The sequence below is a fragment of the Chelonoidis abingdonii genome, chromosome 24 (genome assembly GCF_003597395.2).
Source record: "Chelonoidis abingdonii isolate Lonesome George chromosome 24, CheloAbing_2.0, whole genome shotgun sequence".
NCBI lineage: Eukaryota > Metazoa > Chordata > Testudines > Testudinidae > Chelonoidis > Chelonoidis abingdonii.
In genome coordinates, this window is record NC_133792.1 from 2,423,201 (window position 1) to 2,436,506 (window position 13,306).

Genomic DNA, 13,306 nt, shown 5'->3' on the forward strand with positions numbered 1-13,306 from the left:
ATCTAAATTGTATTTGCCTAGTTTATCGATAAGGATATCATGCGAGACCGTATCAAATGCCTTACTAAAGTCTAGGTATACCACATCCACCGCTTCTCCCTTATCCACAAGACTCGTTATCCTATCAAAGAAAGCTATCAGATTGGTTTGACACGATTTGTTCTTTACAAATCCATGCTGGCTATTCCCTATCACCTTACCACCTTCCAAGTGTTTGCAGATGATTTCTTTAATTACTTGCTCCATTATCTTCCCTGGCACAGAAGTTAACCTGTCCATGCTGGAGCTTGTTTGCGATTCTGAGACTGCATGCTCAGCTGTGCTGCTGAGCTCGCCACGCCATGCTGACCAAACAGGAAATGAAATTCAAAATTTCCCGGGGCTTTTCCTGTGTCCCTGGCTAGTGGATCGGAGTTGAGAGTGCTGTCCAGAGCGGTCACATTGGAGCAATCTGGGTTAGCTCCTGGAGGCCAATACCATCGAATTGTGTCTGCATACCCCAAATTTGACCCAGCAAGGTCGATTTTAGTGCTACTCCCCTCACTGGGGAGGTGTACAGCAGACGATTTTAAGAGCCCTTTAGGTCGATGGAACGGGGTTGGTTGTGTACATGCATTGCTTATAAAATCGACCTAACGTGACTAAATTCAACCTAACCAGCCCAAAGACTCTCCAAGTGGGTCTTGAATTCCATCAGGCAGCTGCCAAATTCGTAATGTGACCCTCCTTGGGTCACTGACCATGAGGTCGATCTCATCTGTCATCTTCCTCAAGGACGTCACCATTTCAGATATTTGCAGAGCAGTGAGGTGGGTGTCAACCCACACCTTTGCAGAACACTATGTGATCACTGGGGACTCTGCCTCCGATACCATCTTTAGCTCCACAGAACTGTCATCTGTGACTGTCATGACTCTGAAGTCTCAGCCTTCTAAGGGGGACACTGCTCAGGAGTCACCTGAGGGACAGTACTCAAGGAAAAGGAAGTTACTCGCCTTGTGCAGTAATGATGGTTCTTCGAGATGTGTGTCCCTGACTCTTTGGGTGCTCCACAACCCGCCCTCCTCCCCTCTACTTTGGAGTTCTCACTATGACTCTGGGTAGAAAAGGACCTGAGGATGGTTAGCTCCCACTTGCTGGCTAGCTTCATGGCACACACCATGAGAAGAGAAGGTGGATGTGCGGGCCCAGTGGACACTGCTACCAAAGTTCTCCAATCAGCAGTGCAAGACCGTAGACACACTACATTGCACACACATCTTGAAGAACCATCGTTACTGCGCAAGGTGAGTAACTTCCTCTTCCTTATTCACTTCTCCACATTACTCATGTTGTTATAGACTTCTTATATCCCCTGTTAGTCATTTCTTAGATGAACAGTCCCAGTCTTTTTAATCTCTCCTTGTACGGAAGCTGTTCTGTAACCCTCATAATTTTTGTTGCCCTTCTCTGTACTTTTTCCCAATTCTAATATATCTTTTTGGAGATGGGGTGACCAGAACTGCACACAGTATTCAAGGTGTGGGTGGGTGTGCCATGGATTTATATAGTGGTATTATGATATTTTCCGTCTTATTTAAGGTTAAGATTTTGTCATGGGCATTTTTAGTACATAAGAAGAACATAAGAACATAACAATGGCCATAGTGGGTCAGATTAAAGATCCATCTAGCGCAGTATCCTGTCTTCCGACAGTGGCCAGTGCCAGGTGCCCCAGAGGGAATGAACAGAACAGGGAATCATCAAGTGATCCATTCCCTGTCGCCCATTCCCAGCTTCTGGCAAACAGAGGCCAGGGACACCATCCTTGCCCATCCTGGCTAATAGCCATTGATGGACCTATTCTCCATGAATTTATATAGTTCTTTTTTGAACTGTTCTAGCCTTGGCCTTCACAATTGTGTTATGAGAAGGAGTAAATAACACTTCCTTCTTTACTTTCTCCACACCAGTCATGATTTTATAGACCTCAATCATATCCCCCCTTAGCCATCTCTTTTCTAAGCTGTAAAGTCCCAGGCTGATTAATCTCTCCTCAGACGGCAGCCGTTCCATACCCCTAATCATTTTTGTTGCCCTTTTCTGAATCTTTTACAATTCCAACGTATCTTTTTTTAAATAATGCGACCACATCTGCACACAGTATTCAAGATGTGGGTGTATCATGGATTTAAATAGAGGCAATATGATATTTTCTGTTTTATTATCTATCCCTTTCTTAATGATTCCCAACATTCTGTTTGCTTTTTTGTCTGCCGCTGCACATTGAGTGGATGTTTTCAGAGAACTATCCACAGTGACTCCAAGATCTTTCTTGAGTGGTAACAGCTAATTTAGACCCCATCATTTTTCCAATGTGCATTACTTTGCATTTATCAACATTGAATTTAATCTGCCATTTTGTTGCCCAGTCAACCAGTTATGAGAGATCCTTTTGTAGCTCTTCGCAGCCTATCTGGGACTTAACTATCTTGAGTAGTTTTGTATCATCTGCAAATTTTGCCATTTCACTGCTTCTCCCTTTTTCCAGATCATTTACGAATATACTGAATAGGACTGGGCCCAGTACAGACCCCTGGGGGACACCACTATTTACCTCTCTCCATTCTGAACACTGACCATTTATTCCTACCCTTTGTTTTCTATCTTTTAACCAGTTACTAATCCACGAGAGCACCTTCCCTCTTATCCCGTGGCAGCTTACTTTGTGTAAGACCCTTTGGTGAGGAACCTTGTCAAAGGCTCTCTGAAAGTTCAGGTACACTATGTCGATTGCATTACCCTTGTCCACATGCTTGCTGACTCCCTCAAAGAATTCTAATATATTGGTGAGGCATGATTTCCCTTTACAAAAGGTGTGTTAACTCTTCCCCAACAAACTGCGTTCATCTATGTGTCTGATAATTTAGTTCTTTCCTAGAGTTTCAACCAATTTGCCCAGTACTGAAGTCAGGCTTCTGCCCTTCAATTGCCAGGATCACCTCTGGAGCCTTTTTAAAAAAGAGATCTTTCATTAGTTACCCTCCAGTCATCTGGTACAGTGGTTGATTTAAATGATAGATTACATAGCACAGTTAGCAGTTCTGCAATTTCATGTTTGAGTTCCTTCAGAACTCTTTGGGTAATACAGCTGTCCTGGTTACATTACTGTTTCATTTATCAATTTATTCCAAATCTCCTCTCGTGACACTCCATCTGGACAGTCCTCAGATTTGTCACCAAAAAAGAATGGCTCTGGTGTGGGAATCTCCTCATGTTCTCTGCAGCGAAGACAGATGCAAATATTCATTTAGCTTCTCCATGAACGGCTTAGCATTTCTTGGGTGCTGCTTTAACACCTGAATCACCAGTATCCTCATTGATTGTGTGCCAGGCTCCTGCTTCTGTTGTCCTTTAAAAATAAAACCCTGCTGTTATTTTATGTATTCTTTTTTTGGTCTGCTAATTATACTTTCCTTTCCAGGGAAGCCAAAATCCTATAAATCTTACATTACATTAATGAACATTAGAGCTGTCAAAACGATTTAAAAAATTAATCGTGATTAATTGCACTGTTAAACAATAATAGAATACCATTTATTTAAATATTTTTGGATGCTTTCTATATTTTCAAATATTTTGATTTTCAATTACAACACAGAATACAAAGTGTACAGTGCTCACTTTATATTTATTTTTTATTACAGTATTTGCACTGTAAAAACCAAAAGAAATACTGGTAGTTTTTTCAATTCACCTAATACAAGTACTGTAAGCACAATCTGTTATCATTAAATTTGAACTTACAAATGTAGAATTTGTACAAAAGCTGCATTCAAAATAAACAATGTAAAATTTTAGAGCCTGCAACTCCACTCAGTCCTACTTCTTTTTAGACAATTGCTCAGACAAATAGTTTGCTATATTTGCAGGAGATACTGCTGCCTCACTTCTTGTTTACAATGTCACCTGAAAGTGAGAACGGTGTACTCATGGCAGTGTTTTAGCCACAATCGCAAGATATTTACATGCCAGATACACTAAGGATTCACGTGTCTCTTCATGCTTCACCACCATTCCAGGGACATGCGTCCATGCTGATGATGAGTTCTGCTCAATAACGATCCAAAGCATAACGCAACATGCACGTTCATTTTCTTATCTGAGTCAGATGCCACCAGCAGATGGTTGATTTTCTTTTTGGGAGTTCAAGTTCTGTAGTTTCTGCATCAGAGTGTTGGTCTTTTAAGACTTCTGAAAGCCATGCTCCACACCTCGTCCCTCTCCGATTTGGAAGCACTTCAGATTCTGAAATCTTGGGTCAAGTGCTGTAGCTCTTTAGAAATCTCACATTGGTACCTTTTGTGTTTTGTCAAATCTGCAGTGAAAGTGTTCTTAAAATGAACAACATGTGCTGGCTCATCATCTGAGACTGCTAGAACATGAAGTATGTGGCAGATGTGGGTAAAACAGAGCAGGGGACATACAATTCTCCCACAAGGAGTTCAGTCACAAATTTAAGTAACGCTTTTTTTTTTTTAATGAGTGTCATCAGCATTAAAACATGTCTTCTGGAATGGTGGCTGAAGCATGAAGGGGCATACAAATGTTTAGCATCTCTGGCATGTAAATACCTTGCAATGCCATCTACATAAGTGCCATGCAAATGCCTGTTCTCACTCTCTGATGACACTGTAAATAAGAATTGGGCAGTATTATCTCCTGTAAATGTAAACAAACTTGTTAGTATTAGTGACTGGCTGAACAAGAAGTAGGACTCAGTGGACTTATAGGCTCTGAAGTTTTACATTGTTTTGGTTTTTAGCGCAGTTATGTAACAAAAAAAATCTACATTTGTAAGCTGCACTATCACGACAAAGAGATTGCACAACAGTACTTGTATGAGGAGAATTGAAAAATACTATTTATTTATTATTTTTATAATGCAAATATTTGTAATAAAAATAATATACACTTTGATTTCAATTACAACACAGAGTACAATATAGACCTCTACCCTGATATAACGCTGTCCTTGGGAGCCAAAAAATCTTACTGCGTTATAGGTGAAACCATGTTATATCGAACTTCCTTTGATTCGCCAGAGTGCGCAGCCCTGCCCCTGCCTCGAGCACTGCTTTACCGCATTATTTCCAAATTTATGTTATGTCAGGTTGGGTAGAGGTGTACATGAAAATGTAGAAAAACATCCACAATATTTAATAAATTTCAATTGGTATTCTATTGTTTAACAGTGCGATTAAACTGCAATTAATCGCGATTAATTTTTTTTGAGTTAATTGCGTGATTGAGTGCCCTAATGAAAATCCTCTACAGCAACATTTCAACCATTGAAAGCTCCGTATGAAATGCCCTCAACTAGTTTCACTTGAGCTCCAAATACAGCTCCAAAGCAGGCCTGGCCTGTGCTTCCCTCATTGCATTTGCTGTTAGCTATGTCTGTAGTGTAATGTTGCTCAGAAATTCTATCTGATTTTCAGGTTTTTGTTTGCTGAATCTGTATCTTAACTAGCGTTGGCTCAGGCTATTAGGCCATGTTATCCACCTGGCTATAAAGCACTGATGGACGCATGGCCAACAGTCTGTACATGGCCAAATATCTTTTCTCCAGGTCTTGGTGTTGCTGATGCTGTTGTTTGGAGGAGGGGTCTGTATGAGGAGTCATGCTTGCAGTCTGCTCAGATATTTATGCAATCATAAATTTTCTTCCCCTTTCACTGACTGCAGCCCCACACTGGAAGCGGAATGAATTCCCTCACAAATCTGAATGCCAGCAGGACTATTTCAAAGGGGACACAAGTTGTAACATGCCATATGATGCAAGGATGTGTATCTTGTTCTGTAAACTATCAAGAATTATTTCTTTTTAATTTCCAGCAACCACAGGACAAGCCATAAACTAAAAAAAAACCCTATAAAAAACTAAGAGGAAACCTGATGGCTGGAGGTTGCTGCTGAAAAATGTATTAGAAAAGGCGCAGTCATTAATTTAAAAATATGGGGCTAGATTCTGCTCTCAGCTATACAGGGAGTACAATGCAGTATTCCTACAAATTTTTACCCTGGAGTTCAGGGCCGGCGCTTCCATTTAGGCAACCTACGTGGTCGCCTAGGGTGCCAGGATTTGGGAAGGTTTTGCCGCCCTCGGCGACAATTCGGTGGCGGGGGGTCCTTCTGCGCTCTGGGTCGTCGTCGTCAATTCTGCGGCGGGTCCTTCACTCGCTCCGGGACCCGCTGCCGAAGTGCCCCGAAGACCGGGAGCATGGAAGGACCCCTCCTGCCGCAGAATTGCCGCGAACGACTGGGAGCGCGGAAGGACCCCCGCCTAGGGCGCCAAACTCCCTGGCACTGCTGCTGGTGGAGTTTGGGTGCTTGGCACTTCCCAGGATCAGGCACTTCTGTCAGTCACATAGCAGTCTAACTGAGTGCAGAACTCCACCCATGTTTAAGACAAAGGTACATCTCAAAATTGCCATTACATGATATAAGGAGAAGTGATACCTTTTATTGGTAGAGAAGGAGTGAGGCTTTTAAAAGCACTTAACATACTGATAGCTAGCTCTGTCAGAAGGACTTTGTCATGTTTTTACTATCCTGATGAGTCCTCTTCAAATTAGTTGCAAAATCTCGTTTCTCCACCCCCAGCATCTCTTCAGCACCCATATTCTTAAGGCATTTGTGTTTTTATTAATATGATCAGAGATCTCACATTGATTTGGAGTGCTCCAAGGAAACCAGAGTAATCACAGGATTCTACTGGATCTTGTGCAACAGCCTATCCCATCTTTTCTGGGGCTAAGCGTTTCCTTACTTGTAGGCTTCTTAATGACCAATCTTCAGCCTTCACCAGATTGTTGGTTTTAGAGGACTGGGAAATAATAGGTTAGTAGTAAATTGGCAGCAATTCCTTAGTTGTATTAAAGCCTGTCATCTGCATCTGACTGGAACTCAAGGCATCCTTCCCTTTCAGAAAAGACTAGAGTTTGAATAATTATAATGAGCTGATCTGGAGATTATGACGGGCAACAGCAACAAACAGCAACCCTCCCCGCCCTTCCCCCCGTCTCCGGTAAAATAGTGTACAAGTCTGTGGTTAAAAGGAACCCATTTCCTGCAGTGATCAACAGAGGAGTGAAAAGAAGAGACTGTCTTATCTTCTAAATAAATGCCCCCTCCTCATTTTTGTATGTTAAAAACTGTAGACCTGTTTATAATTGATGTTGTGTGTCACTTACAAATCTGCTCGATATTTATTTAGCAAAAGGTGTGCTGGGTGTGTGGGGAGAATTATTACAACTCTCCTTGATGTTTTACAAAGGCACAATAGCAGTTCAGGACCCGGGTCCGAGTTTTTGCCTCTTCACACTGTAAGTAACCGACACCGGGTCACGTTGCTTATCCATTTCCCCCTGTGTAGGCTGTTTCCTTGAGAAGCGCAGAAATTCAGAGCCTTCTGGTTTCCATTTTTGTCCACTAGCGACCCCTACCTTTAGTGAGCGCACTAATCCGACATGGTTTGAATTCTTTCCACGTTTATTTCAGATCAAGCGAGCTGAAATGAGTATTTTCAAGTACATAGGCCACGGATCCTTTGCATGGCGAGACACCAAAAGGAAAGCCCGGCGTGTAGACCGGGAGGCAAAATAGGACTGCACTCTGCACGTGATGGTCTGTGGCGCTTAACACGCTTTACATCCCACCCTCACCAAAAGAAAATCGCCAGAAACCAGGAACGCCAAGTGCTGCGTTTCTGTCCCAAGCAGCATCGCTGGCTGTTCCGAACTGGTCATGGCAACGTGCGGCCAAGAGCGCTGCCCAGCGCGCTCAGCCCCACGCCTGCTCGCCCCGCTCGGCTCCCCACGGGGGCCACTTACGAGGGGCGGTTGTTGTTGTTGTTCTTTTTAATGTATCAACATTCCATCGATCACCGCCCCTCCCCCCAGCGTGGGCCTGGGGGAGGGGGTAGCTCCTCCCTCTGTAATGTATCAATGTCCCATCCCCTGGCCCCCCCTTCCCCGTTGGGTGAAATCCAATCACCGGCTTTCTTCCCCGCCCCTGTGGATACGGGGAAGCGTCACAGACGTGCTATTGTTATGCAAATAAAAGGCTGCCTAAAAGGAGCTGCCCAGGGTCTCCTGCCCTCTAAAGACGCCCAGGGAAGTGGCGGAGGGGAGGGGGTTCGCCCTGAGCAGCACTAAGGAACGCGGGGGGGGGCGGATCTGCTACAAGACAAGAGCCCCTCTCCGGGATAAGCACAGCAGCTTCCCCCTGGCTCCGGGCACAGCACCAGAGACTCCGAGCCCCGGGAACCAGGCAAGCCGGGCTCCGGCTGGATGCGCAGCCGAGGCGGATAGCAGCAGCGGCGGCAGCAGCAGGGCGCTTGCCGGCCGCCAGCCTCACGCACCCTGGGAGCCGCACGGAAGCTGCTGGGCCGCGCTGGGCAGGGGGCGCGGGGGGGCGCGCAGCTGTGCCGCAGGGGAGCTCGGTGCCCAGGGGGTCTCTCAGCCGGGCCTGATCCGAGCTGCCCCGCGGCCCGGCCCCCCGTCGCCGCCGCCACGCTCGGATCTTCGCTGGCTTCCATGAGCATCCGCGCCCAGGGACTTGTCCGGAGGCCGCGCTCTCAGCCGCAGGGTGCCCCGCTTGCGCGCCGAGCCCCCGCCCCTCGCTTCGGGCTCGCTGAGCGCCCGTGCCGAGCTGGGTGAGGCGGAGCGGGGCACGAACACCTGCGCCCGCCCGGACCCAGCGGCCCGACCGCGGCCATGAGCCAGACGGAGCTGTCCACCTGCTCGGCCCCGCAGAGCCAGCGCATCTTCCAAGAGGCGGTGCGCAAGGGCAACACCAAGGAGCTGCAGTCGCTGCTGCAGAACATGACGAACTGCGAGTTCAACGTGAACTCGTTCGGGCCCGAGGGGCAGACGGCCCTGCACCAGTCCGTCATCGACGGCAACCTGGAGCTCGTCAAGCTGCTCGTCAAGTTCGGCGCGGACATCCGCCTGGCCAACCGGGACGGCTGGAGCGCGCTGCACATCGCCGCCTTCGGGGGCCACCAGGACATCGTGCTCTACCTGATCACCAAGGCCAAGTACTCGGCGGGCAGCCGGTGACGCTGCTCCTTGCTCCAGGCCGGGCTGGCGGGGACCGGGGCCGTGGCTGCTCGGGGAGCGGATAATGCCCCGGGGCGCACGCACACGGCTCCCCGCCCGGGGCTGCGTCCTGCCCCCTGCCCCACGCTGGGCGCCCTGCGGACTCCAGCCTGGGTCTTCCGCAGGGGCCGCCCTGGGCTGCTCCGGGTGAGGCGGGGGGCAGGACCCGGCCCTCCGGGAGATGGGGGACCTCTCCGAGGGGCGGGCTGGGCCCTTCCTCACCCCCGGCTGCCTAGCCCGGGACAAAGGTGCCTTCCTAGATCGGGTCCGCTGGCACGAGCTGCGGGCGGCCCCTCCCAGGTGAGGTTGGCCGGCCGCTCCTCGGTGCGGGGTGCAGTGACTGACCCGCCTGGGGCCCCGGCTGCCAGACACGCCGACTCGGGGCGGGGAATCAGCCGCATCGCCGGACCCAGGGGAGGCAGGCGGGGGTTGGGTTGGTTGTTTATTTTTGTTTAAATGACAAAGCTGCTTGGACTCCATGTTTTTTGCAAAGAAATCTGGGGGCCCACAAAGATTTTACTGAAAAACCATTTAACTGCTTTCAAAGGAGTTTTGTCTTTCAAGGGTTTTTTTCCTACTGTAATTTTTCTCTTTTTTTTTTTTTTTTTTTTTGCCATCTACCTCGGCTGCGCTCACAGTATTCACGGTTTCAGTCAGAGATCTGGTCAGATGCTTTAAAATGCACTCACAACCCCCCCCCCAAAACCTCCCCCCCCTAAATTTGGTGGCTTGTCCGTCCTTGGAAGCTGTCCCCGATTTTAAGGTATTCTGGCTCAGAAGTGACGTCATTTCAGCATTTTTAACAGATCAAAATGTAATTGTTTAAAACCAATCGGTCCTTTTTCTTTTTTTTTTTTTCAATGCGAGTTCTGAACTGTAGCCTGAGCAAAGGTTCTGTCTTTCATGAGTGGGGTGGGTGCCTAAGCTGACCTATATTTCCCTATAGCAAAGAGTGTAAAAGTGTCTCCTTTGCAGTCTTCTCCCATTGTTTTTACACAGTAGCTGATCTTTGATTCTCGAGGCTCTATCCTGGAATATGACACACTATTTTCCCCACCTGATCTCTCTGCTTCTTTTAAATTTCCTTTTGAGCTATGATCCAGCCTAGGCCTCGGCCTGCTAAAATCACAGGAAAGACTTTTGATCATTTTATATTTTTCTTTTTAAAGTCTAATGCTGGTGGGATTAGGAAATCGTGCATTTAAAACAATAAAATAAAAGTGAAATGAAATAAACGCTAGAGGCAGAGGAATTGCTTTTGCACAGAAAGAGTGTGAGCGCCCCCTGCAGTCTAGAGGAAAGTTTCAAGAACAAACTCGAAAACTACTGAGAAATAGTTCGGGATTATTATTTTTTTTTAATTTTTTTTGTGTGTGTGAAACTTGGCTAACACTTCTCGGTGCACAATGATTCCATCTGACTTTGTATAAATGAAAGGGAGGAAGAAGAGGAACCCATCTTAAACTGCATTTGGAAGTGACTGCACATATAATTGCAATGCTGCTTTTTGTTGCCATGGCACAACAACATCCATTTTAAAAAATGCAGAAAATTTCAGAAGTCTCCTTTCCACTGTTGGTGTTTATCCTTCTATGTTTGTCTGCACTAAAAACCCTTATCACTGCCATCTCCTCGCTATCCTCTCGTATTCCCCTTATCCAAACCCTTACAGTTAAAAAAATAGTTATCTACTTTTTTTTTGTTGTGTTATAACTATTTATCATATATGTATATATTTGTGGGTGATGTTTGTGTGCCTGTTTTTGTTTGAAGCTATCTGTGAGTATTTCAAAAGTACGGTTTGGAAAATATGCATTTTTTCTAGTCTTAAAACTAAACTTGAGTCTGCCATGGTTTTTTTTGTTTTGTTTTGTTGTTCATTGCACTGAATATTCTGCTTTGTCTATGATGGTTTCACCTGCAGTTTTTTCTCTCTTAAACAATTTATATGATTAAAAAGCTCCAGATTAAAAAAAAAAGTCCTTTGAAAGTGTCCATTGTTAATGCTGTAATTTACAAGGAACTTCTTAGTTTGCAAACTTTCTCTGTGAGCATTGAAGATGGTGTTAAGCACTTTTGTGGGTGCTTCTCTGTTATAGGGGGGAACAATATCTTTTCTGATGAGGTTTTATTATAGTTACCAGACGGTTGCACATTTTTTTTAAATAAATGGATTTGCCACAATAATGTGTCATAACATTTATGACATAATATTTAAAAAAATAGTGTATTTTAAAGCCAAGTTCTAGATTGGTTTTTTTTTAAAGAAATCTTGGTTATAAACCCAATTCTAAAGGGAGTTCTGTCCAGTGTTGTAAAGACAACATAATGTAACCCATATTTATATTTTTATAAAATACCTATTAAGACTGTGAATCTCTTGTGGGAATTGCTAAGTGAGTTTAAGAAAAGTGTTGTTCCTCTTCAGCTTCTTGGAGCTTTAGGCATGATTAGAATTTGAAAATTGTACATTGGGGAAGGGGGTTTGCTCTGAAATTGTGTGTTGATGTATTTTTGCATCACTTTTTTAAAAAACTATTTTACTGAAAAGCTGCTGCCTTTCCTAGTCCCTATAGTTTCAATTTTCTATGCAACCCCACAAACCCCATATATATATATATTTTGTTATCCTGAGAAATAAAAGGGATGCTGATTTATTCAAATTTAAAGGAGGTTTTTCCCCCCCTCTTGTTTGGCTCATAGTGCTGCTGACCATTCATGCCAAAATGGGGAGTACAAGAAAAAAGACAGGTTGGGGGGAGGCTCTTTTGTGCATGACTGGTCACCTTTTGGCAGTCATCTTTGTTGTTATTTTTGTAAGAAGAATATATTGCTAATGTCAGTGAAATAAGCAGACATTGAAGCTGATGCACAGATTGCTCCAGAAAGGAGTTTTTCTGTAGATTTTTCTCTAGATGCGAATACCTTTTTTAATTATGTTAATTAATGTTAAGAATTTTTAGGCTTATATTGAAGCTGTATGTGGGTCACTATATGATCATTTCTAACTGGATAAAGTCTGTACAGTACAGCATATTCCTGAGTGTATGATATAGACTTGTAGCCCCAGAGTGAGAAATTTATAAATAAATTTTTCATTGATCTTTTTATAAAAAAAAAAGTGGCTTTTTGGTTTGTTCTTTCCCACACGTACATCAGTGAAGTTACAGGCTCGGTAGTGACAACTCCTCATGTGCCTGAGACAAGAAAGCAGTTTGCGACGTTGCAAAGGGATTGCTCCTGTCCAGTGTTAAAAATATTGATCAGAAGCTTGTGTTGTAAACTGCCTTTCATCCAAGTGCCCTTGGATCTATTTGAAAACCCAGAACACGGAAAGCCAACACATCTGTTGAACTCTGGAGGAAATAAAGATTTGTGAAGTGTTTCCAAGCAACGGAGAGTGGAATAAATCTCAGGCTTGTAAAAGCTACAGGGTTGTACTCACATTTTGACAGTGAACTAGTTAGTCTCTCTCTCTCTCTCATTAATCACATGTAGCATTTTCCTTTGTGCTAATTATTCCTTGAATATGCTGGTTTAGATAAGGATGATGAGCAAATACTGTTTTCCTCTAGCCATGGCTTCAATACAGTTACATCCCCTAGATTTTAAATCCCACGTCTAAGTTATTAAACTGCTGTCTCCATTCATTTATCTAGAAAAATAAATATAGCCGCTGCCTTGCATCAAACAAACCCCAGAGGTGTCATTCAGCGGGTTGCAAGGCAGTGTCATCATTCAGTCCCAGTATCGAGGTGCTGGGCATCCTTCGCTCCCCTGTGAAGTCTATGGGAGCACCTCCTGGATCAGACTAATGGGCTTGTAGATATTCCCCATCAAACGCTCGGCATGCTGTTTCGTAAACCCCATTGTCCCTGAACCACACAAGCTGATGAGGGTGCTTTAGGTTACACTTTAAGTTGCTGGGTTTAAGTATCGAAGTCACTTCCTGAGTAGAGTGTTTTGGGTTTAATGTGCTGAAAATAAAGTTAAATGGAAAAACCCAAGCTCTGTGGCAATGTGTGAGAGCTCGGTGCTCAGTATTCTGCAGGAGGCTCCTCTGCGCTGTGGCAAGATCTGTTCATGTACCCGTCTCGATAAAGGCTCTTGTTACTGGAACTGTGGGCCCAAGCTTGTAAGTCAGTGGATGTTTTGCTGTTGAT

General features: G+C 44.8%; 1 protein-coding gene across 1 annotated transcript; it reads left to right on the forward strand.

The window, feature by feature from the left end:
- Positions 1–8,736: 8,736 nt before the first annotated feature.
- On the forward strand, positions 8,737–9,130 carry NRARP (NOTCH regulated ankyrin repeat protein). The gene has a single exon (XM_075060553.1). The coding sequence runs from the start codon at positions 8,760–8,762 to the stop codon at positions 9,102–9,104; it is 345 nt and encodes a 114-aa protein (XP_074916654.1). The 5' UTR covers positions 8,737–8,759; the 3' UTR covers positions 9,105–9,130.
- The last annotated feature ends 4,176 nt before the right edge of the window (positions 9,131–13,306 follow it).

Excerpts from the sequence above, each read along its gene's own strand:
- NRARP (XM_075060553.1), top strand. The coding sequence starts at position 8,760 with ATGAGCCAGACGGAGCTGTCCACCTGCTCGGCCCCGCAGAGCCAGCGC.